We start from the raw sequence: 23,463 nt of genomic DNA on the forward strand, positions 1-23,463 counted from the left end.
TGTGTGTGTGTGTGTGTGTGTGTGTGTGTGTGTGTGTGTGTGTGTGTCGCTTATCATAACGCTCACCTCCAAACATATTTATGAACCTGATCAACGTGTGCATGCATATGTATGTTCTGTCCTCGTCAGACCCTGCGGGAGGAGAAGTCGTCCCACGAGAAGGAGGTGAACAACATGCGAGGTCGATCCGAAGAGGAGGCCGGCCAGATGAAGGAGAGCCAGGCCCGAGTCCTGGAGGAAGTCGCCAAGAAACACAGAGTGACCCTGGAGAACGCTCTCAACAACGCAGAGAAGGAAAAGAACCGCATGCTGGCTGTGAGTACGCACGTACGCATATATTCGCGGATATATATATATCCAAGGCCAGACCGATACGCAGGGCAGACATTCGCCCTTCATGGATAACCCTGTGTCCGTGTTGTACGTGAATATGATGGAGGCGCTTCCGGCCGATGCTGCCGTTGATTAAACCTCCCTCATTCCCACACACACACATGCTATCGGAAATGGAAGAATGCTGGATAATAATGTGTTCGACAGAGGGGTGCATCAGATGGCGAGCTCGCCGGGCACGACGAACAAGAATCCACCAGATTAATTTTCAGAACGCCACGTCTTTGTGTAATCAGCGTTTATTGCTCAAAGCCGGAGGAAAACTAACAGCTGTATGTTTTAATTGATCCTGCATAATCAAGCTTCGGGCTCGTCTCAAACCACACAGATCCTGTCTTTGAGAAGCTTGTATTTCCCTCAGTGTGGAAGAAGTATCACTCTCTGTATGGAGACCAGAGGTAGATAGTAACAAATTACATTTAGTATTCAGTACTTCTGTAGGTAAGGGTCTGCAGCTTTATGCTTTTACTCCACCCTACAGTTATCTGATTGTTGTAGTCTTGCTACTTTACATCAAATCATGTGATGTGCTTATTAAACCTGATGTCTTGGTATTGATCTAACTAACCAACAATACATCAAGCGATTACTGTTAACATCACTTCGACTGCCTACAGTAGTGACACATTGATAAGCCCCTTTTAGAATTTCACAATTTCCACTATTCCTTTTGCCCAATTTGAAATTGACGAGTGGGACATTCAGGAATGACTCAGTCAAAACACAAGCTGTCTCTCTCGCTCTTGCTCTTGCTCTTGCTCTCTCGATGCATTTTGAATTCGTCTCCTGCCAAAAGAGTTTGACCTGTCACACCACTTCAGTCTGTTGATATTACACAATATTTGTTAATGAATGAGTGATGATTTTGGATGACAGATGTCCCGCGGCGTCTGCATATGTTTTAGTTTGATCAACACCAAACCACTGACCGTAGTCGTGTGGTGTGTGTGTGGAAGGAGGTACACTGACCATTACACTGGCCATAAATACAGTGTATATCCATTACTGTTTGCTAGGTTGTTTCATGAGGAGACGGCAGCTCTCATTTACCTCCCCACAGACGCTCTGCTGGTCACAAGCCTGCTCCTCTAACCTCTGAGCTAACTTCACATTGTTCACTGACTGTGCCATCTGTTACAAGAACTGGAAAAAAAAAAAAGCCTTGGGACTCAACTTGAATTGTACATTTCCCAAGTATCGCGAAGGTCTAAATATTGTTCCACAAGCTTTTCTGTCGTGATATGAATACAGATATTAAAGGAACTAGTTAATTCCAGGCATTGAAATGCAGATCATTTCCTCTTTTTTTTTTTTTTGTTCACCCTGAAACGTTTTTTACTTTTTCAGTTGGTAGGCTTGACTGTAAATGTTGATGTGCAAAGACATTGAGACTAACATTTAAGCCTTTTCTCTCTTTTTAAGGTCATCATTACGTACAGTGGCCATACTGTTTATGTACTAGAGACATCATCAGACTCAAACACAATATAAAGTCGATATAGTACTCAACTAGGCTCTCTATGGTCCCAGAAAAGTTCTCCATTGAATGGCGTCAACGAGAACAGAAAATGAAGAATGTAATCAAATCAATGCACAAAATGTTATAAAATGTCTGAAAAACACTTCCTCTACAGCTTTATCCAAGTGTCTTGTGCCTTCCTGTGGGCTCATCCAAACACAACTATTTTCGCTAAACTAAGCATTTCCTGTGGAGGGATTTGTTTTGAGCGGGCATGCTTTCGTTAGGCCTCCGCCGAAGTCTTTTTGCAGTGGTATGCTTTAGTTTTTCATTTTCCGCTCTCCTTAACGTCACTCGATAGAAGACTTTTTCTGGGACCAAAGAGAGCCAGGGGAGGCGAGTACTATGTACAATTTATATAGTTTTTGGGCAAAGTACTTCTTTAAGAGGGGTGAAATGAGAGCTATGTCAGAAATCTGGTTGCGATGATATCTGATGGACAAGATTATTATTTGAGTTTATTTCTGCTAAACTAGGAAGAACGACAGTTTCAAGGGACCATTTTTCAGGGAAGGCTTGGATTTAATGACCGGACTAACAGAATCTATTAGATTTAAAAGGCCCCTCGGGGTAGTTTTAAAGAAGACATCATATGGACCCAAGAAGTTCTTTTGCCTTTGAGCTCTATCCAGCTATGTGCTTCATAAAACTATAGCAGGGATCGATATAGCATCTGTTTTACCTTTTTCTTCAAAAATAGCAAAAATATTTCAAAGTGGTTACTATTAGAAAATATCAATCAGCTCTTCAGTGCAGAAAAGAAATGAGTCGGTGAAGCTGATGCTTATAATTGCACATGCCTGCATCCTCTGATATGTGTCAACACGAGCAAAAACACTGGTTTCAAAGGTATGACTCAGCGAATAAGCAGCCCCTTTAAAATGATGAATAAAAGTTTGGTATTTGTAATTTCTCTGCAGAGGGCCATATAAAAAAGAAAATAACACAAGTGGAGGGGCTCAGATACCTGCAAAAAAATGTGCAATTTGATTAGGTTATCTATAGACTAAAGAACATCAAAAAGGGGCTTTAACAGTGACTAAGAAGCTGGCACAGGAGGAAAGGCAGCCTACGTGGGAGCACATTTATATTTATCACTCATAAATGTCATCTACAACACCTCTGAGCACACATAACCTGGGCTGGTTGAGAAACCTGCAGGAGCTTCTGTCAGTGATATAATATAACAAAAGAGACGAATAGTAATAAGTTCTCAATGAAAACAGAGTTGAGAGATGTGGCAGCTGGAATCCACATGTGTACTCTCTACTCAGCGCTCCCGATGACTCACACAGGTGATAGGAAGCTCTAACGTGCTATTTTTGGGGCGTTGCTAAATCTGCTACTCTCCCTTGTCGCATGCAAAGGCACACAGCTGCTTTAGTGTGCAGAAAACAGTCGAGTACTAATTAGATCAACACACAACCTACGCGCGCGAGGAAGTGTGGCAAATGCGCGGTAGAAAAAAAGTGGGTTCATTTTCTGTTCTTTGAAAATGTGTGCAAGATATTGAACTTGTCTGCGCTGTAAGGACATTTTTACACCACATAATTTGTCACTTTTTTTGCAGTTAATAAAGGCACAGTGACTATGTGACTAATTAAGTTGCGCTTTAAGATCTTTCGAAACGCATCAGGAAATGAAGGCTCAGAAAAGGTGTGGGGGTTTTGACATTTTAATTAATGGGTGTACGGCCCTGAGATTTAAATTCATGGTCCTGCTTGTACGCTAATGACACTCACTACGCGTGAAACTGCACGTTCAATACATTAATAAAATACATTAATGTGAGCTTGTGAGCTGAGGGATTTGAATTTGGCAGCCAACTGATACGAGCGTATGTGTGTTTGTTTCTAAAACTTTCAGCATAAATATTTCAATGCTACTTAGCTCAGTGTGTGGCGACCCTAACAGGGCTGAAGCTCATACATACATTATACACCCACTGCTTCGATGGCGTTTTTACGCTGCTTGTCTATACTGCATATTCTATGTTGTATATTTTTACTCCTTGGGAAGAAGGTGAGAGTTTCTGTTTGGGGACCAGTGAGGTTTATTCCTTCTTTAGCTGAAGTGAGGTCAGCAAAAGCAGATTCATGAGCCGTTGTGATTTTTCTCCTTCGAGGTACTTCAGAGAAAACAGCTGATTCATATTATTATTTTGAGCGTGAACATTTTCACCGTGTTTTTTAAGGTGTTAAATTTGCTATTCGAGCACTAGGACTATTTGCTATGTGTCAGCAGGTTGTTAGCACTGTTAGCACTGTTAGCACTGTTAGCACTGTTAGCGCTGTTAGCTGTGGCTCAGCCGTCGCCATGTTGAGAGCCGTTGAGAAGCAATAGAAATGCTCCTAAGCGCGTCTATAGCACCTCTAACATGAACCACACAAACTAGAAAATGCACAAGGCCACCTGTGGAGATGCCAGAAACCCTTTTACACTGTAACGCATTATTCAAATAACATAATCAACAGTTGGTACAGTTTCAGAGAGGTTTGTAGTTCTTTATGTTGAATTCAAATTTATCTTAAGTTGCTTCACAGTCAAAAGATTTTCAACATTACATTTATTGCATTTTCTATAGTTATATTCTATTGCATTACAACAGACTGATTTCACATTTCTCAATTTGTGCCTTTCGTTCGCCGGCTCTCTTCACTTTCAGTTGAGAACGAATGCTTTGTGCCGCAATCAACATTGACATTGTCGACAATTGTCTCATTGATTCTTCGCTGCTGTTGGAAAATCCCGTCACCGACTGCAGCAGTTGCCTTGAACACACTCCCGACTCTCATTAATGAGGAGAAACGTTATGCAATGTCTTTTATAATATATATGGCAAGTTGTTGGGCCGTGCTGAACATTTGGTAGGAGATGGCACACGTCGGAGATCCTGTCACAAATGTCAAAAGCTGCTCCTGTGGTCAATGGTAAAGGTCGAGCTAGGGCTCACTCTGCAGCTTCATGTAGGGTCGGGCCAGGATTCTTTGGGCCGGTTTCAACAAAACAACCTGCATCACTCTGTCTGCTGCTCCTCAAATAACATACACTCGCTCCCTTTTGCTCAAATTACCAAGTACCCTTTTTCCAGCATCACGACGGCTCTTGTATCTGATGAGATACGGTGAAATTCCCTCCACGAGGATTACAAACCGGGCCCTGGTACTCTCTTAATGAGCCTGAAGTCCACCTGTTCCGAACCATAAGCCTATACCACTAATTTGCAGTCGAGGCTTGCAGCTCCACCAGCCTGAAATAGCCTTATGATGATGCCTAATCTCCACGGGGTCCTTTATTCCAGTCGCACACGGCCATGTGGAGGCAAGTGATCAAATATTCTCTCGCATCAAAGTTGCATAATGAGGACGTGTTTTAAATGCTATTCCACAGTAGACCCGATCAGAGCGGACAGCTACATTAAGAGGAGCGCCTTATGCATTTCTGTAATCATCAGATATGCATTCCATATGCAGACTCTCAGGCCCTGTGCAATTTCCGTCATCTCTTGTTCCGTACCATGTTCTGATATGCACATTAATTCCCCATTGTTAACTTCTGTTTCATGATTATTCTGCCGGTGTTGGTGCAGAAATGTCCACATTGAATGAGTGGCAGGGAGGAGGCAGAATTCATTCCCTTCTCATTCCCTCGCTCAGGTTTGATATGTTTTCTTCTGCAAAATCAGGGTGGCAGACACATGAGATGAAATGCCTCTTCATCCCTCCATTTGACTCTAGTTTCATCCCATCTAGTTAATCATCTTTACTTTCATCACCTCTGTTCTTTTCATCCCTTTAAATTAAATGAGTTGTCTGTGAGGAGGCTGGCGTTTGGAATTTAAATGAATAGTCTGCAGCGCCTCCATATCAAGCGGCGAGGTATGACAGGAATCCTGATGTGTCATATTAGATTCCTCCCCATCTCTTTGTCTGAATCGAGCAATGTCCTCGATACCATCAGACTGTTGGAAGTCACCTTACGTATCAATCGAGATTTCCACAGATTGGAATTTTGAGATAATAACAAAAGTAGGTTGGATTCATTGATTCGTTCTATTTCATGGCTGTGATTTGGGTGTCTGAGGTGGTGCATTTAAACGATTTTTTGTATTTGTAAGTTAAAACAGTGTCAGGGCCTCACTATAGCAGAGCTTCATCAGCACAATTCACCCTTTCTGGTGTTTAGAATGAGCACTGGTCGGAAATCTTGTTGGAAATGACCAAGGATTTGAAGCTGATGAAGACATTTTGTAGCATTAATATCATCCCAGTCCTCAGCTAACCATAAACAAAATGACTGGCTTGTCTCAGTTTCAACAGCTTTTCACTTAGATAGTTCTGTCACGCTTTCCTTACTTACTTATAGTCAGAAAATGCAGGACAAAGTGTTTAAAGCATGCATTTATTGATATTTGTATACAAACAATGGATTAAATGAGCTTGTTTAATATGAGGGGTCGCTTTTAGTAACAAACCGACAGATGATTTTCACCCACCGCTAATGTTCCTCTCACCTCTATGAAGCATTGTAGCATCTCTCAGCTTATTGTTTCGGTTTCATGGCCAATAACTTCACTGTTGTGGTTGACTCTCACCGCTCTCATTAGCTGCTTCCAACAACAAAAAAGCCCTCTGATAATCCGACGGTATGCTACCTGCCATTTACCACACAACAGACAAGCAGTGGTAGCAACTAGCATTGAGCAAGCTAAAGAGACAGAGCTGGAAGGAGGATGGACATTGGACCTACAGTCATCAGGTGGATAGAGACACAACTCAAAATGAATGTTTCTCTGTTTCTGCCCAATTGTCTGCTTACACATTAGCCATAGCAAATTATTGCAGGGTAATGATATTTCAATGTTGAATTTAAAGTTTGTTTTGTTGCCTCAAAGGGCCAAAAATATATATTAATGCAGCTTTAGGTACTACAAGTTCCCATCATAGACTGTGTATACAAAGCGGACGTAGTCACTGTGACGTCACCCATTAGTTTGTGGGCTGCTGTTTTGAAGCCTCGATTTCGGTGTTTTGGCCTTCGCCATCTTGGTTTTGTGAACCAGAACTCACCAGATTTGGACTAGATGGTGGATCTGGGGAACTGCGAGGTGTGGCGGAGCCAGGTACTGTTAGCAGCTGACTCTTATTGAGACCATAATGCACTAAATGAACATCATGTTGTATTGAAGAAGACTTGAAACTAGCGATTAAGACCATACACTGATCTTTACAATTTTTACTGAAGGAATAAATCAAGTGAGAAGTAGGGTCATTTTCTCATATACCTCTATAGCAGGGGTCACCAACCTTTTTGAAACTGAGAGCTACTTGAAGGGTACCGAGTAGTACAAAGGGCTACTTGTTTGATACAAACTTCCTGAATAACAAAGTTGCACAGATCACCTTTTAATAATAATATGTGTGAAGACACTGTCTGATCACATGTCAATGTTAATTATTCCTCACAATAATTATTAACAATGATTTCCACAACAATGATGGTAGGAAACACAGATATATTTAAACATTTATTTCTGTTATTCTGTTTCAACATTTGAAGGTCAGAGGTATCACATCTCTTTGTCAACATTTCTTGACAGTTTTGTATGAATAAGCACATTTGTAGCATTTGGTTCAAAATCACACCTGTTATATTTTTGTAAAAATGATCACTTCTAACATTTTTTATGAAATCATTAACTGTCATATCTTCAAATCATGTCTCGTTTGTACGAACCACTTTTGTAACATTTTTGAACAAATCATGATCAACAAATCAACTCTGTCCCATGTTTATACAAATCATCACTTATGAATATCCTGTGGTGTTTGGCTTTGGATCGGATGCCATTGATGATCTTCACGACAGGAGTCATCACGTGATCAAAGCCGGTTACTTTTGCACATAGCGCCTGCTGATGAACGATGCAGTGGCAATGTAGACATTTCGGGAAGTCTGGGTCACCTTTACATCGCGCAATGAAGCCTGCATGCCGGCCCGTCATGGCGGGAGCCCCGTTTGTTGTCACCGACACCATTTCTAATGGCACCTTTTTCTCCACGAAGAAACTAGTATCTTCGGGCGCCCGCGTTCAAACCTCTAGTCTGGGCCTTTTCAGTCGGATTGCGTTGCCTCGCCTCTACCAGGTGCCCGCGGGCACCGTGTTGGCTACCTCTGCTCTATACAATCCGACTACTTTTTGGCTTTTACAAAGAATGCAAGTTTATGGCACTTCTGCATTGCCTTCCCTTGTCAGACCCGGAGGTTTCCCCTTGGTTACCTTAGATCAGGGGCTGTACGGATTACATCTACCCGAGCAAAAACGTTACCACAGCAGGTAAAACACAGCAGGTAAAACAAAGCATTAGAGTTTGTAAATGTCCATAGAAGAAATACGTAACATGTAGAAATAGAAGAACGTTTGAAGTTGGTTATCCTGATTTTTGTCTGAAACCCATTTCACCATTGGATTCACGAGCAAGGAATAGTCTCAAGGAAAGCCTGAGTGAGGACATGAGGGGGAGAGAGCCTGTAGGCGGACAGCAGATCGGACAGATCTTGATGTAGCTTGAGACTTCATCGTAGCCCGGAGGTGGGCAGGTACTGGCCCCATTCTTGTTTTTTCACGGTTGCATAACGGTGTTGAAACTATTGCAAGCAATGACAGGGTTGGAAAAAGTTGACATTTTACAAACTGGATAATTTTGAGGCCAATCTGTGATTCTTTGTACCAAATCATAGCAAACGGTTTAACGGATGCATATTTGTGTCAGTCAGTAGTCACAGTTGCAACAGAGAAACTTCCTCCAGTCTGCGGCTGATGAAATACAAGATGTCATTACACATGGATTACTGTGATTTTTCACTCTTTCTTCCATTCAGATGAATTTCTAAGAAGGTCCATTCATTCTTATGGAACACAGTCGTCGATACACTCAACGTTTTTTTTTTACAAACTATCCTCCTGTGTAATGAATAATGGTGGCAAATTTCATTTGACATTACAGCAATTTCCCTCGACTCTAATTGTCCTTGGAAAGCAGCAATCATTGCACGCTATAACGGAAACCGTTTCCCACTCATCAGACGGCATAATAAGCTTTATTATGGTACGCTAGAGCTCTCTGTCTCTCGTCTCTGTCAAGGACAATGAAGTAGTTCCACGTATTTTTAGAAAGTTTGCATGGATGAATTCAGTGAATGGGATGTCAAACAAAGTGGGAGCGAGGGAGGCATCTTTTTTTGATTTTGGATCTGCAACACAACCGAGGGAACGCTACACATACATGAAGGATTTGAGTTGTGTTGTGAGTTGTGATTGTTTTCTCAGTGCGTCAGCCTGAGCCTCCAGCACATCCACCTCCTGCTTTTAGCCATGCTAAATTCTTGGTAGATGCAAAAATGCCAGCAATGGTATTAAAATCCAATAAAAGCTGCACAACTTGTCTCACCCGCACGTGACTTCTTGATTTAGTCGCAGAGACTTTTCTCTTCAAGCGTGATATTTGTCTCCAACCTTCTTGCAGTGGGAGTCATTAAACACTGTCCATATGGCTGCAGGTGAGCTCCCCCGAGGAGCGCTCCCTTTAAGTCTAAAATAAGGGTACGTTTTGAATGAGCACTGCACAAGTATTTTACAAATACAAACCTGCTTTTGTCCTCACATCAATCGCTTTCTTTTTTAGCTTTGATCGTTCTTCTAAACGCCGAGTTTCTATTATCTTGAGCATCCACTCCAGAAACCTTTCTTGGACACTTTGTCTTCCGCTTTACTTCTAGCTGTTCCATTGCTATGGTCTCTCCCCAACTTCCTGCCCCCTTTAGCTGCTTGACGTAAAGCCCATCACTTCCGGGGGAGCCAGCCCAGGAATGTTTCCACAGACACCACAACTCAAACAAGAGAGCTTTCCCTGGCGACAATAGGCTCAATCAGCACTGTGTGAACTCAATTTGCAAGGGCTTGAATGTGATGGATGATGATTTATCTGTAAAGTCTCACATTCTAGCTTTAAGATCCTTGGTGATGCTCCTTTGCTTTTGTCGCTAGCTTACTTTGACAGATGTGCGTTTGTGATTGGTTTCCTCAGGAGCTGGAGCAGCAGTTCGAGAGGGAGCGCCTCTCGCTGGAGGAGCAGAAGACGACTCTCAGGCAGCAGCTGGACGAGCTGAGCGAGGAGCTGAACTCCAAACTCACCGCAGCCAGCGAAGAGGTAGAACATCTGGAACCTTACATTTTACCTGACTTATTGTGCTGTGAAATAACAACTGCATAAATGATTTCAAATCATTTATCATCTTCACACTGTGAAATACAGTAGTTTTACTATTGAAAAATGTTATATTATTATTATTTTAAAATGAATTAAGAACTTCTCGTCCACGTTGGCTTAAAAATTTGGTTTCAAATTTCATCCTTGAAGATCATGTGATCAGCTTCTAAATGGCGAGTTTGTTTTGTAAACATTGTTTGTCATAAATTTCTCATTCACTACTCACTTAACTTCTTCTTGGTATTGTAACCTCCAAACGTCAGGGAAGCTGGAGTCTGAATCCTTAATAATGTGCGTGACTTGAATAATACATAAATGATAAACAGTATTTACCATTTAGGAGAAGTAAACTGTGTTTTCAATCATTTCCCATCTTTCTCAAAGGACCCATGTGAAAAAATATACCGTATAAACCCAAATGTAGCCCAAGAGTTATCGCTTTTTAACTCCAGCTATGTCCTCAACCTCAATGTTTTGTTAGTTTTCTGATTTTATTACAGTTATCCTTTTAAGCCACTAGCTCAAAGTCTCTGATTACTTTTGAACCTTTTGAGTTCTAAGAAAATTCAAAGTGATTTAGAATAAAGCCAACTGTTCAACTGCTCAACAAAACGTAATAAAGTACACATTCCTTTTGTCCGCTCCTTCGGTGTGCCTGATAGCAGTTAGCATGTATTAGCATGAAGGCATTAGCGAGCTCTAGTCGGGATCACTTCACCGGCCGTGTGTCTCAAATACTCGCAGCCTTGATAACCCAGCTGCAGACGGACCACCGAGAGTTGTTCGTGCCGTAAACTAGTAATACTTGTCTTTTCTTTATGTAAGCTAATCTCTGGAATCTGGTTTGAAAGCTTGCTTCCATGGTTTGCCAATTTGTTTTCATATCTGGCAACCTGGCCTTTCCGGCCAGACAGTACTTTAACTCAGCATTGATGACATATGGTCATTGCATGATTTCATACAGTAAATATATGACATATTGCTCCTTTAATTGTGGTGCATGTTTGTTAAAACACAAAGAGAGCAAATGTTTGTTGTTGGTCCCTGGTCTTTGAAAGCTTTGTTTTCCGGTGAGCGAACCTGCTGCCACTCCTTATAGCTGTTGTTTGTGCACTCTAAGTCGAGGTAAATTAAGGTCTGATGAATTGCAAAACTATTTTGCCACGTTGGCAAAACGTATATGGGCCTCGCTCACTTAAAAATCAGTAGTAGAAATAGTTATTGAGTGCATTTTTGCTGGAAATTCCACCTCACTGAGCATGAAATGCTGATGTAGTTTCAAGGTTGCTGCCACACTGAGATACAGCCCGGAGCGCAATCGAGTAGAGGGTGTGAATATAGTTAATTCTCTCTGTCCGTCTCCCGTCTCCCCGCAGGTGATCCGGCTGCAGCAGGGGGTGCAGCAGGGGGAGCAGGACATCGGGAAAGCTGAGGGACAGATCTCCACACTGAAGGAGGCGCAGGACAAACTGCTGGAGGAGCTGGACGCCACCAGGGCCCGACTGAGGGAGACCAGCAACCTGCTGACTGCACTGCAGGTCAGCACAAACCAACGCTGACACAGTTGTTTTTTCTGTACTTGTTCAAACCCAACTCTAACGTTGATTTGAGCTTGAGGAGGAGAAAAAAAGTCCTCACTTCCCAAAAATGTCCTCACAAGGTGCAAAACTCCCACTTGTCCAAAGATAGGACAGGTACACACACACACAGTATTTGGACTGATTCCATCCACAATATAAATATATCCATCCTCAATATAACTCATACCGTGTCTTGTGTTTTTCACCATGTAGTTTTATGCTTAATTGAATTAATTGATATTTAAAAAAATATCATGATTTTTTATTCTCATAATTTATAACTTATTTAGTCTTTAAAATTGTGAAAGTTCCCAGTGCTTGTTCAGTTTGACCAGCAAAACCCAAAATATTCAATCTTCATGAATTCTTTATGAAACAGAGAAAAGCAACAAACCCGGATGTTTGTGCTACTGTAATTAAACAATTGGCTCTCTTGTTTGATAAATGACATTTAATCAGTTGTCAAATGTATTTGATTTATTCTTTGGTTTGTCAACGCTTCAATTCATCTTCAAATCATTTCAGTCCTACCATGTAGATTTGGCAGAGTGGGTTTTTGAAGGACTTGTGACCTGTTTTTGGATTGACACAGCCAATAGCAACATTTCGTGTTGACTGTTCGCAGCGTTACTCCAAAAGGCATGAACCTTTTTTCACGCTTCAGAAAATCAAAAAAGTTTGCAGAGTTGCCTAAAGAGCTGGATTCTTGTCAGAACAGAAAAACCTCTGAGCAACATTCAGACTATGCTGGCACATCAACCAAGGTCTGTCTGTCTGTCTGTCTGTCTGTCTGAGTTTGACCGACCGTCTGTTTGTTTCACAGGGAGAGTTGGAGATCCAAAAGCGTCACCATGAAGCCAAACTAATCACCACCAAAGAAGAAGAAAAACTTAAGATGGACAAGATGGCTCTGGAGCTGGAGCTCAAATGGACCGAAACACTCAGGTGTGTGTGTGTGTGTGTGTGTGTGCGCGCTTGTGTGTATCTGACAGCCTTTATGTCGTCTTTTAACAAAGAGAGACCATGAAATTAAAAATGGATGGGAAAAGGAAGTCTCTCTTCCTCTATTTTCATTTTTCACACTTAATAGAACACACAAACACACACACACACACTAACAGGTCATCCGGCTCGCAACATTGACCGTGACAGTGAATTATCCTTGAAGGGCTCTGCAGCTCCTCAAAGTCTCTCTTGACCTCCGCAGACCTTTTGAAATGTTGTTGTTCGAAAACAAAGAATGAAATTGACTTTTCTTTATGTCTGGTGTACTTTTCACACAGTGAAGTCTGCAGCCTCAAAATGACTCTATTAGAGTTAATCTCAGCATTAAATTGTCTCTTAATGGTAAAAGCCTTTTCACTTGAATTAAGATTCTGTCTTTTTTTCATGCAAAAGCGACTCGACTAAATAGTGCTAAATGCCTGGATACTGTTCCATCTAATTTATAATATTGAAGAAGTGGCACGAACTTGTTGCTTTGAATCACAGGAGAATGAATGAGTGGACACACTTGTATAACAGCTTTTTATTTATTTTAGATAATTGGTGTACATTTGGACATGTATGTGATCACATTAAACGGTTTTAAAAAAAAACGGTACCAGGTTTGGTTCGTGAAAATGAGAAAAAGAAGGAAGCATCCTTTTTTCTACAAACGGTGTCCCAGTTACCCCGGATAATCCACAGAACACACTGTCGACTGTTTTCACGAAGGCTATTTTTTGGAGTTAAAAGTAGTTCCAATGAAAGCTGTTCACAGTGAGGTCTTTGGATTATACAGAGTAACTGGGACACTGTATCTGCAAAAGAGAATTTGCTAAAGAATCTATTTAACCTCATTTCTAAAATGTGATGAGCACCACAAACTAAATTGCAGTTGTGTCCATTTTTTGGAGGTAGAATGTCTCATGCATGGCAAGAATCATGAGACAATTGACCCCTAAGCACGGACAGGTTAAACTATTTGTAGTAGTTTTGCTACTAATGCCTCATTTCCACTGCATGGTTCGGCTCGTCTCAACTCACTTTTGGTACCAGGTCCTTTCCTCAATTATTTTTATTTTTTGTGTGTAGGCAGGATTCTTAACTGATCGCCATTGCAATGCCAAGTGAAACTGCCGTGATATCATCTTCACAAGAATAAAAATAACACAAGACAAATACATACTGTACATGCACATTTTTACATGTTCATATCTTAATCATAAATATCAAATTACAAAATTTAAGGAAATTAATACAGTCCAATATATCATTATTGGACTTTTTCAGGTGCTATGTGCTCTTGTTTATGGATCAGCAAATGTTATTAATGGGCTGCTTTCTCTCATATGCTACCAACATTGTTTCTGTCCACTGTGTTGTGTTTTTATTGTGTTGACATTGGCCTCGTGACCCTCTCCTTTCCAAGTGTTAGGCGAGAGAAACGCAACAAGAATATAGCACCAATAAGTGTCAAGTTTTATGTCAAATTATGAAAGAACCGGTGTTAAAATACCAGGAAGCAGTTTAGGAACCTCGGGAATCATCACAACCTAAATCTGTCTCCAGCCTCTCTCCAGACGGTTGTTTTCTTTTCATACAACTCCCTAGAAGTATAAACTTCCTGCTACCAGGGACATACTTCAATAATCATGCAAATGTGTCTGATTTCACCTGCTGTATACGTAATATTTCTATTTCAAGCAGTAGGAAACCAATATTTCAACAGGAAGAATCTTGAATTAAAAGTGACGAAGACCAAATGCAGACATTGACAATGATGGTGTGACATTAATGACTAACAATGGCTGCATCAAAGACAAATTAGGGAATGCCTGCTCTAATTTTCTGTCTGCCGTGCTGAGAAACAGACTGTGGCGAATTCAAAGTTCAATCACTAATACATCTCAGTCATAATGAAGCCCCTTTCCAGGTGTACCTGTGACTCTGCTGTAGTCACAGTTATTCATCGGCTTCAGGTCCGATCATCAGTGATGGAAAATGGCTAATTATTTCCAATTTTGTGGCGCGATGCTATGCAACGCGCATTTAAGTAAATATGTAACAAATCAAATCCACAGGGATATGGACAATTATTGTAATTGATTGTCGCGCAAAACTTACAATTAATATACTCTCCTCAAAGCCACCAGACGATTGAAACATGCTTCATTCAAGCAGAAGAAACAAAATAGGAACCGGACGTTTATATGCGCTCCTCAAAGCTACGGGATTCCATTGATAGAAACATTCATTTTACCTCGTCGTAAAACACGTGCTGCTTTTTGACTGTTTTCTGGTGTGACTCAAGTCAGAAAACAGCAATTTTATGTCGCTGATCATCGAAACACACTTTATTCAAACTTGACAGAAACAAAAATAAAACTCATCAAATGTATCTTTGTTCGTCTTTTCACTGTTCCAACAATCACCAGCTCTGGTTTGAGAGTTTGAAAGAGAGACTAAATAAGTTACAGATATAGAAAGGGAGTAACCGACGCAACATATTCAGTGTTTACTAACCCTGTTTTCTGGTCTCCTGGCAATGGAAGATTTTAGCGGGCTTTGCGGGGTTTAAAAAAGCTGCATGTACGCGCTACGTTTTGTTTAAAAAAGTGGTTTCAGAGTCTAGAAAGCAGAGGTCCTCATACTGTAGAAATAACAGTGTACCAGCGTACTCTTACCGATCACTCTTCCCCCTTCTCTCCGTCTCCTCTTCATTAGCTTTCACTCACCTTCCTTTGTCTTTCTGCGCACAGCTCTTAATTCTCTGGAGAACATCTATTCATTTGGTGGTTGGGGTGAGTACACTGTGGTTGGTGAGCCATCTGAAATAAAGGAGGCTGGCTTTAATCCCCGTTTCACAGTGGAAACAGACGGTTGGTCTGTGATAGCATAATCATGGAAAGAGCTCTTCCGGATTACCAAATGAACAGAGGATGTTGAGCAGATCAGCAGACGAAGGCGGAGCCAGTACCATGCTAGTTTGTCCTGGTCATACAGAAGACCTCGTCGAGCGTGCTAGGGAATCTATTGCCTCTTCATCCAGTCAGTCGCTGTGGACTTATAAATGTGTGCCATCCCTAGCACGGTGGATCTAGAGGTTTACCAGACTGAAATGTCTCAGCAATTGTTGGAGGGATTGCCGTGAAATTGTGTACAAACACTCATGATCCCCAGAGGATGAAACGACCCAACCTTCCCAGTAGCACCACACGCAGAGAGCTGGGTTTGAACAAGAAGCCTCCAGCAGTGGAGGGATGTTTGCGATGGGGAATATGTGTCTAGACTCTGTGGCTCTGCCTGTGATTAGACATTGACATTGACAAGGTAAATATCAGGAAGACGGATAATATTTAATTGCCCACATTATCACGTACAGTAGCTCTCATCCCGTCTGAGTGTTTGGGAAAAGCTTTTATTGGAGCAATGTAACTTTGACATCAGATTAACAGTTGAACACAGGACATCTCTTCTTTAAAGTTGCACGTTGCTGCAATATATAATTTCCTGTTCATTCTTTCGTACGATCAATAACTCCTGAGAATGGAGTTAATATGGAGGTTAACAACGGCAGGACCAGTCCTTGGTCTGAGTATGTTTCTTTGTTAAACCGTTCTCCTTTGAAAACGTTCATATTAAAAAGATATTAGCGGAAAGGTTGGTCGTTGACCTTGGATGTAGTCATTTTGAAAGAGAAGTCTAAGCACACGGTCCACTTACAGGAAATCTTGAGCCACATTGAGAAAACTATTCACTGAAGAACATGAATGGAAATAAAATGACTTCTTGTGATGAAGCTCACTTGCAGCAGACACTGACTGTAACTCCTCAAAATCATTTTATATTTTGGTAGAAAAGAGCAGGTCAGATGTACATGTTCTTTTTAAAGAATAGAAGTATTACAGCAGGGGAGCTGTGTGTATTTACCCGTGAAAATGGTTTTTAAATCGCAGTTATGGCCAAAGTGTGAAGCGGTCGGGATGAGAGTCAGTACCACCGAGCGTACGGCCAGGGTTCTCTGCCGGAGAACAAGAATCGCGGAGCCTTGTTCGAGCTTGAGGGTAAAATGCAACCTAAGATGGACAGGCGGTTCTGTTCGGTGCGGCATCAGCAGCCTTGTACCGGACCGTTGTGGTGAAGAAGGAACTGAGCCCGGAAGGCAAATCTCTCAATGTACCCGTCCATCTACGTTCCAACCCATACCTGTTGTCAAAAGCTTTGTGTGGCGACATGAAAGAATGAGATCGCTGATACAAGCGGCCAAAATGAGCCTCCTTCGTCGGGCAGGAGGGACTATACATCTAGTCTGGTCTGGGAACACCTCAAGGTTCCCCAGGAAGACCTGGAAAGCATTGCTGGGGAGGGGGACATCTGGAATACCCTGCTTTCTCTGCGATCCGGCCTTGGCTAAGTTGAAAAGATAATGGCTGGAGGGTTGGTAATGTATTTAGAGACATTTTTTGTTTTATTTGTTGAAATTCTTTTGGAGTTTGCAACACTGGGCTGGGCTTATTCAGTTACATGGTTTTGTAAATACTCTTGCCGGTTTCTCCAATCAAGCTACCTACGAACGCTTTAGGTCTATATGCATAATCACACACAGAAATTCACACCTTAAATGAGCTGGTGTGCGCTATATCTCAGAGAACAGGTCGTAGAATCCAGCCAATTATGCCACATTTCATCAGGATATATCTTCCATCTTTAAAGGTTTGTCCATCCACTCCTTCCTTCCTTTACCTCTCTCCATCTGTCCTGATCTCCTTCCTGCTGTGCTATAGAACAACGCTTATTAGAAAGACCAGAGCTCTTTGAAGCCCAAGGTGTGTGTGTGTGTGTGTGTGCATGTGTGCATCAACGTCTGTGACTGCATGCTTTATACAAAATGAGGACACGAATGATGACACGTGCTGCATGATGAATGTGACCGTCTCAAATGTGACTGCACCACGCTGTGTGTGTGTGTGTCTGTAGGTGTGATTGTGTTTGTGTGTGTGTGTGTGTGTGCCTGTGCGTCTGTGAGAGAGCCCGCCTTCAGTTTGACACTTCCTGGCTCTCAAAGTGACTGAAAAAGCGTGTTTGCCTCGATACTTCATTTAACAGCTGCCATTTCAACTCCCACACAGCGATTATATGGCAGCACACACACAGAGATGCATGCAGAAAGCTGTTAGCAGCAGCGTTAAAGAGCGATGCAGTGTTGAGGTGTGATAAAGGACCATTTATTGTTCTCTTGAATTGAACGTGGAGCTCTCTGAAGCACCTTTACCTCCGTTGCAAAGTTCTGTTTGCAGTTTGCAGAGTCTCTTTTTTTCACCAGATATTGTTGTTGTGCTTGAGAGCTGTGATAAAACCTCGTGTCTAATAAAACAAGAACCAGCAACAAGAGTGCCAAAGGTGCCTAAAAGAAAGACAAGTTTGGGAGATCAGCTCGTTGACTATAAATCTTAATTACTTCGTGCAACAAAGCATACCATAACATTTTACATTGATTTCTTGTCTTCCAGGAAGCCAAGGCTTTCGATTTATGCCGGCACAGTATAAACATCCGCTTGCAGAGGCTTGAAACGCACTCAAAATACGTAATCCGCCAGGTCTTGCCATCATTTTATGGTAATTCAGCCACGATCACAGAAATTTGAGAAGCTTTCCAAAAGTCAAATTTGCAACTTCAAAAATGCAGCCGAGTCCGTATCAAGCCCAGTTAGACGGACCATAAATGGATGCTGCACCAATACATATTTTTATATTAATAATGGATCAGGGGACTGTGAGTAATGCAAAAAGAGTTGCACTTAGTGATAAGGCCACAGAGAATTATTCTGTAGTTCACCTCAGCTCTACACTGTTTTACATTTTTGGCCCCAGCAGGCAGCAAAAAAAAAAGCTCTGATATACTCACTGAACACTACTTGCCAAGCACCAAATGGTAGACCGACACAGTTAGCGACTAGCTGGTGAACATAATGGAGCATTTAGTAGCTAAAGAGTCAGATATTTCTCCTACAAGCTGGTGGAAACTAAACCAGACCTTTTAAAGGGACAGTGTGTAGGATTTAGTGGCATCTAGCAGTGTGGTTGCATATTGCAACAAACCGAATACCCCTCGGCTCACTCCACCGGTTTTGCACTCGGAGGCTCACGTTACAGTTTTGGGTTCAGTGTCTTGCCCAAGGACACGACATATGGACTGGGGGAGCCGGGGCTCCGCTGATCTTCCACTTGGAAGACGACCCGCTCTTCCTCTCTTTCACTGCTCTGTCTTTTACAGACACGTCACTCATACATGATTATTCTATCACATCGGTTTTTGTTATATTGATTATTCAAGGTGTAAAGGCACTGACCGGGATTTTTTTTTAGCTGGTTTTTGTTGCAGTTTTGGTGAATCCCTCTCGATCACAGCATTAGCAAAGTACCTGAAAAATGAATACATCTATCTGTGTGTTTTGCTCTGTTGTAGGCAGGAGTGTAAGAAGCTACGCGAGGAGCTGAGAGAGGACCACGAGGAGGACAAGGCCTCAGCGCTGAGTCAGCTGGCACAAAACAAGGAGCAGGAAATGAGCAACGCCAGGGAGAGCTGGCAGAGGAAAGTGGAGGACCTTCTGGAACAGGTAGGACTACTGCCATGGGATCTGTGCGGTGCAGTATGTGCACTTGTGTTGTTGACCAGCCTTCCTCTAGGTCTTTCTCTGGAATGAAATTAGACCATGTTGAAGCCTTTTTTTTTGTATTTTTGGCCCTTAAAAGTTAAAGGCTTTACAAAATTCTTAAAGTAACAGACAATATAATGTTCAAAATTAAAAATTAAAGTCCCAAAAGAACCAGCAAGGAGAAAATGATAACTAGTCCTGGATGTAAAGGATAAGTAGTGGAGGAAGATCTTTCACTTAGTAAAAATAATAAAAACACTCATGTCCTGAATTCGACATGTTACTTAAGTAAAAGTATTAAAATACCAAAACTTACAGTACTCATTATGCAGAGTAGCTTCCAGTAATCTATAATTATACATCCTGATTTATAAGTTGATTTATATTTTGTATTATCAACCTTGAGTCTTCAAAGTAACTGATGTTATCAAATACATGTAGTGTAGTAAATAGCACACTATTTCCCTCTGAAATGTAGTGATGTATTAGGCAGCATCAAATTTAAATACTTCAGTAAAGCACAATTCCATCAGAATTGTACTTCAGTACAGTACTTGAGGTAATGTACTCAGTTACATTCCACCACTGAGGATGAGTGGAGGTGCTGTCATTGACTGGTTGAAGATGGTTTAATGCTCAACTTGGGCGGTGAATACCAGATGCCTGCAGCCAGTACTAAGAAAATCAATAGGGAGTGAGGGAGAGGGTGAGAAAGGCGATCAGATCAACCGCATCCCTTCAAAGCTCCTGTTGTCTCCTGCAAGGCCAGACTGACTTATATCTCCCTCGCACTGGTGGACAAACCCACTCACACCTTCATTATTTGATGCTGCTGCGAATTCACCGGAGCGGGCAGCTGCTGCTAATGACCTCCCGCTAATATTAATGAAGCGTGACTAAGCCCTCCTGTGGTCACCGGCGTACACCGGCCTGTCGCCGCGCTGTCCATCAGCACCCGTCCAGTGATTAATGTGTCCGCTTCACGCCTTGGCAATCAGCAGGACCATATTTATTTACTCTGATGTCAAATCAGAGAGGCGGTCGGCCCCGATGCCGTTTGGAAATCAAATGCTGTTTTCTGAAGGCCTGTATTTTAACAGAATATTATCTCTGTGCCTGTGATGCCCTGGTGCCTGGGCAGATATATCTTTTACTAAATATGTAAAAGATGCTTCACTGTGTGCAAATATCAGCGTCATTGTAATCTGCACTTTATTTGATGAGGTATAGGGGTGAATGTGTGCACAGGTAGCAATACATTACGCACCTCCAGCTCTGATTTTAAAAGTGTTATCAGGTAGAGTCACAATACCTTCCTAAGGGTCAACGACGAGTTAAAGCAGCACGGAGCAACACTTTTATACAAACGCACTGTGGAATGTTAATGGTGTTGTTGTTTACAATGACAGTGCCACAGAGAGTGATCACCCAACCCAGCCAAATGGCAGGCTATTTGCAAATAGCTGGAGAACATAGAGAAGCATTTAGCTAATTAAAAGACAAATGCTTCCCTCGGGACATTATTGAATATGTATTTGTTGTATCCAACTATAAAGTAAGCAATCTTCAAAAAAAAAAGAAAAATCAATTAATAAAATAAGACATCCACTGAAAGAAACTATAGTTTTAGTTTCACGGTTTAGAAACCCTAACATGGTAATTTAAGGGTCAGAATACAGCATATGTAACCACGTTCTTGTGTTAATAAAGCTCTGCAACCCTTATGACACAGCGTATGACTCACATCTTAGTCATAATACCGTTTCCAAATTTAGGACGCAGCTATTGAGACTGAGCTGCATTTTCGGCTCGCTGAGAATCTCTCTGTGTTGTGCGCAGCAATCCCATGTGTGATGGTCCGCAAGTCCATTCAAAAGATGATGAATTCATTTATTCCAGCTATGTTTCAAAGTGTTGATAAATAAATGATTCAGGGTCCAGCTGGTCTCACCTGTCAGTTTGCTCCAATAAAGCGGACATGGTTATCATCCCTGGGTCATTGTGCATCCTGCCAACAAGTGTTGCTTGTTCTAGACACGGGAGGGCATGTGGGATCTTCACACAGCAGCTGTACGTCATAGGTCGTCCAAATAATGCATGTATTCCTTTTGAGCTTAGTTATCAAATCTGGCGTCACAGTCAAATACAGTGTTGCCAGAGCAAGTTGTACACGGTTACTCTTTCTTATCTCCACATTGGCCCGAATACTCATTATCATAAGTCGTCCAGACAGACTCATTTGGTGAATCATGCTGCTTCCTCCCAACAATGAATTCTAGTGCTATATTCATTGCCCCACACCATTAGCCAGAGTTTATTATGTACGTTATTGCTTGAGGCTTTAAAGAATTACAAACGTCTGAATATGGCGATCTTTGTTGAAGCCTGATTGATTGCCAGCCCTTCTCTGTTATTCTGCTGCACAAATATGCTGCTCCCTAGAGACGGCCTAAACCTCCTTCAACGTCTCGCTCTTCCTGCACAATCCATTCGCTTTCCTTTTTAATAAAAAATACTGAATACATGTACGGAGAGGTGTGCGAGCAGCGGCTTGTTTAACCGCCCAAGAAAGGGTCTCCCTCCCGGTCTGACATTTAGTATTGTGTCTGTTCCTCTCCAGATCTCCCTGTTGAAGCAGAGTCTGGAGATGCAGCTGTCCCAGTCGCAGTCGTCGCTGCAGCAGCTGCAGCACCAGTTCAGCCAGGAGAGAGAGCACCTGAGGATGCAGCTGGACGAGCTGCAGACGGAGCACCAGAGGCGACAACAGCGTCTGCAGGAGGTCCACTGCTGCTCCATGCAGGACATGGAGCACGCCAGGAAGAGGGACTTAAAGGTAGGAGGGGGCGAACCTGTCGGTCCATTTTGCGGTTTTGTCTGGTAAGAAGAGGGGGGCGACTGCATGGATTGAATTCAAATACTACGCTGGTGGATTAAGTAATTGCTGAATTACTGGGGAGATAAGATGCTTGAAGTGTATCGGTAAATTTGGTCGGTAATTAGAGCCACTTTGTTATATTCCTGTTTTTCCTATTTATTGACTCCATATTTTTGGTTAGCGCTGGCTAGATCCCAGGACCCACAGTTTTTTTTGACCGCCCAGTCTCACCTGCAGCGAAGTTGCTCACGCAGAATCCCAATTCCAATGCTGTCCCTCAGCAGAGCGCCGCACACAGACTGCCCCAACACAACTCATAAGAAATAGCTTACGGCTCTTGTTAAAACACTGCCATCCATAAAGTACCGGTACTAATTAAACGGGGCATCGTACCATTTTTTTAGCGGCAGGGTATTGCGATACCTTTCTAGTATCGTAGTACCATGCAGCACTTGGTGGGACATTGTGGTGCGTAGCTCAGACTCAGAAGGGCAGCAGTGCCACAGATAACCTAAGAACTAGGGAGAGTCAGCACCATGGACAGCAACTAGATGCATACCTCGAACTCAGGCTAATTCAGCACCATGGAGAGAGTTCTGATGTATAACTAACAACATTTATCCTGGAACTTACTCTATATTTAAAAGCAACACCTCCCTTATCCTCTCAGTGTAGATCCTTTACCTAAATACATCATTCTCAAACAAATGTCGATCTAATATAATGGCTGTAGAAATGTGAGGCCATGAAGCCAAACCTGCATTTTCAGAACACTGAAAAGTCAAACCACTTAGCTCCCAAGTTTGTAAAGATATGCATTCTTCAAAACTGGAGAATGATTAGAACCAATGAACTAAAAGCTGCCGCAGTTGGAGAAGCTCCTCAGGAGAATCCATCCATGACATTTTTAACCAAGAGAGCTTCTTCAGAGTCAAGGGTTGACTGAGTCATCGCCGTCATTACTCACTCTCACTGACGGCAGGCAGCTTCTATATCGAGAAGCTTTGCTGACAGCTCTGTGTTTCCTCTTTGTAATGTCAAAATATGCACGCTCAAACCAACATACGCACTCCTCAAGGTGCCAAGAATATGTTCTTCAACGCTAATCCTTCCATTTCACAGTCAAGGTCGATTTGGATGAGCTATACATTACAATCCCAAATCCCCTTTCTGACTTGGACGCCGT

The 23,463-nt window shown here is 42.1% G+C and overlaps 1 protein-coding gene across 3 annotated transcripts in view; it reads left to right on the plus strand.

The window, feature by feature from the left end:
- Window positions 1-23,463, plus strand: part of fam184ab (family with sequence similarity 184 member Ab) — a 125,645-nt gene that overhangs the window by 63,209 nt on the left and 38,973 nt on the right. For all 3 annotated transcript variants that reach the window (XM_031861576.1, XM_031861577.1, XM_031861578.1), the window contains exons 9-14: window positions 130-315; window positions 10,000-10,122; window positions 11,559-11,720; window positions 12,586-12,707; window positions 19,213-19,363; window positions 22,023-22,235. In XM_031861576.1, coding sequence (XP_031717436.1) covers window positions 130-315; window positions 10,000-10,122; window positions 11,559-11,720; window positions 12,586-12,707; window positions 19,213-19,363; window positions 22,023-22,235 — 957 coding nt within the window. The remainder of the gene's footprint in view (window positions 1-129; window positions 316-9,999; window positions 10,123-11,558; window positions 11,721-12,585; window positions 12,708-19,212; window positions 19,364-22,022; window positions 22,236-23,463) is intronic.

Source organism: Anarrhichthys ocellatus, unplaced genomic scaffold (assembly GCF_004355925.1).
Source record: "Anarrhichthys ocellatus isolate YVR2014 unplaced genomic scaffold, GSC_Weel_1.0 scaffold25, whole genome shotgun sequence".
NCBI lineage: Eukaryota > Metazoa > Chordata > Actinopteri > Perciformes > Anarhichadidae > Anarrhichthys > Anarrhichthys ocellatus.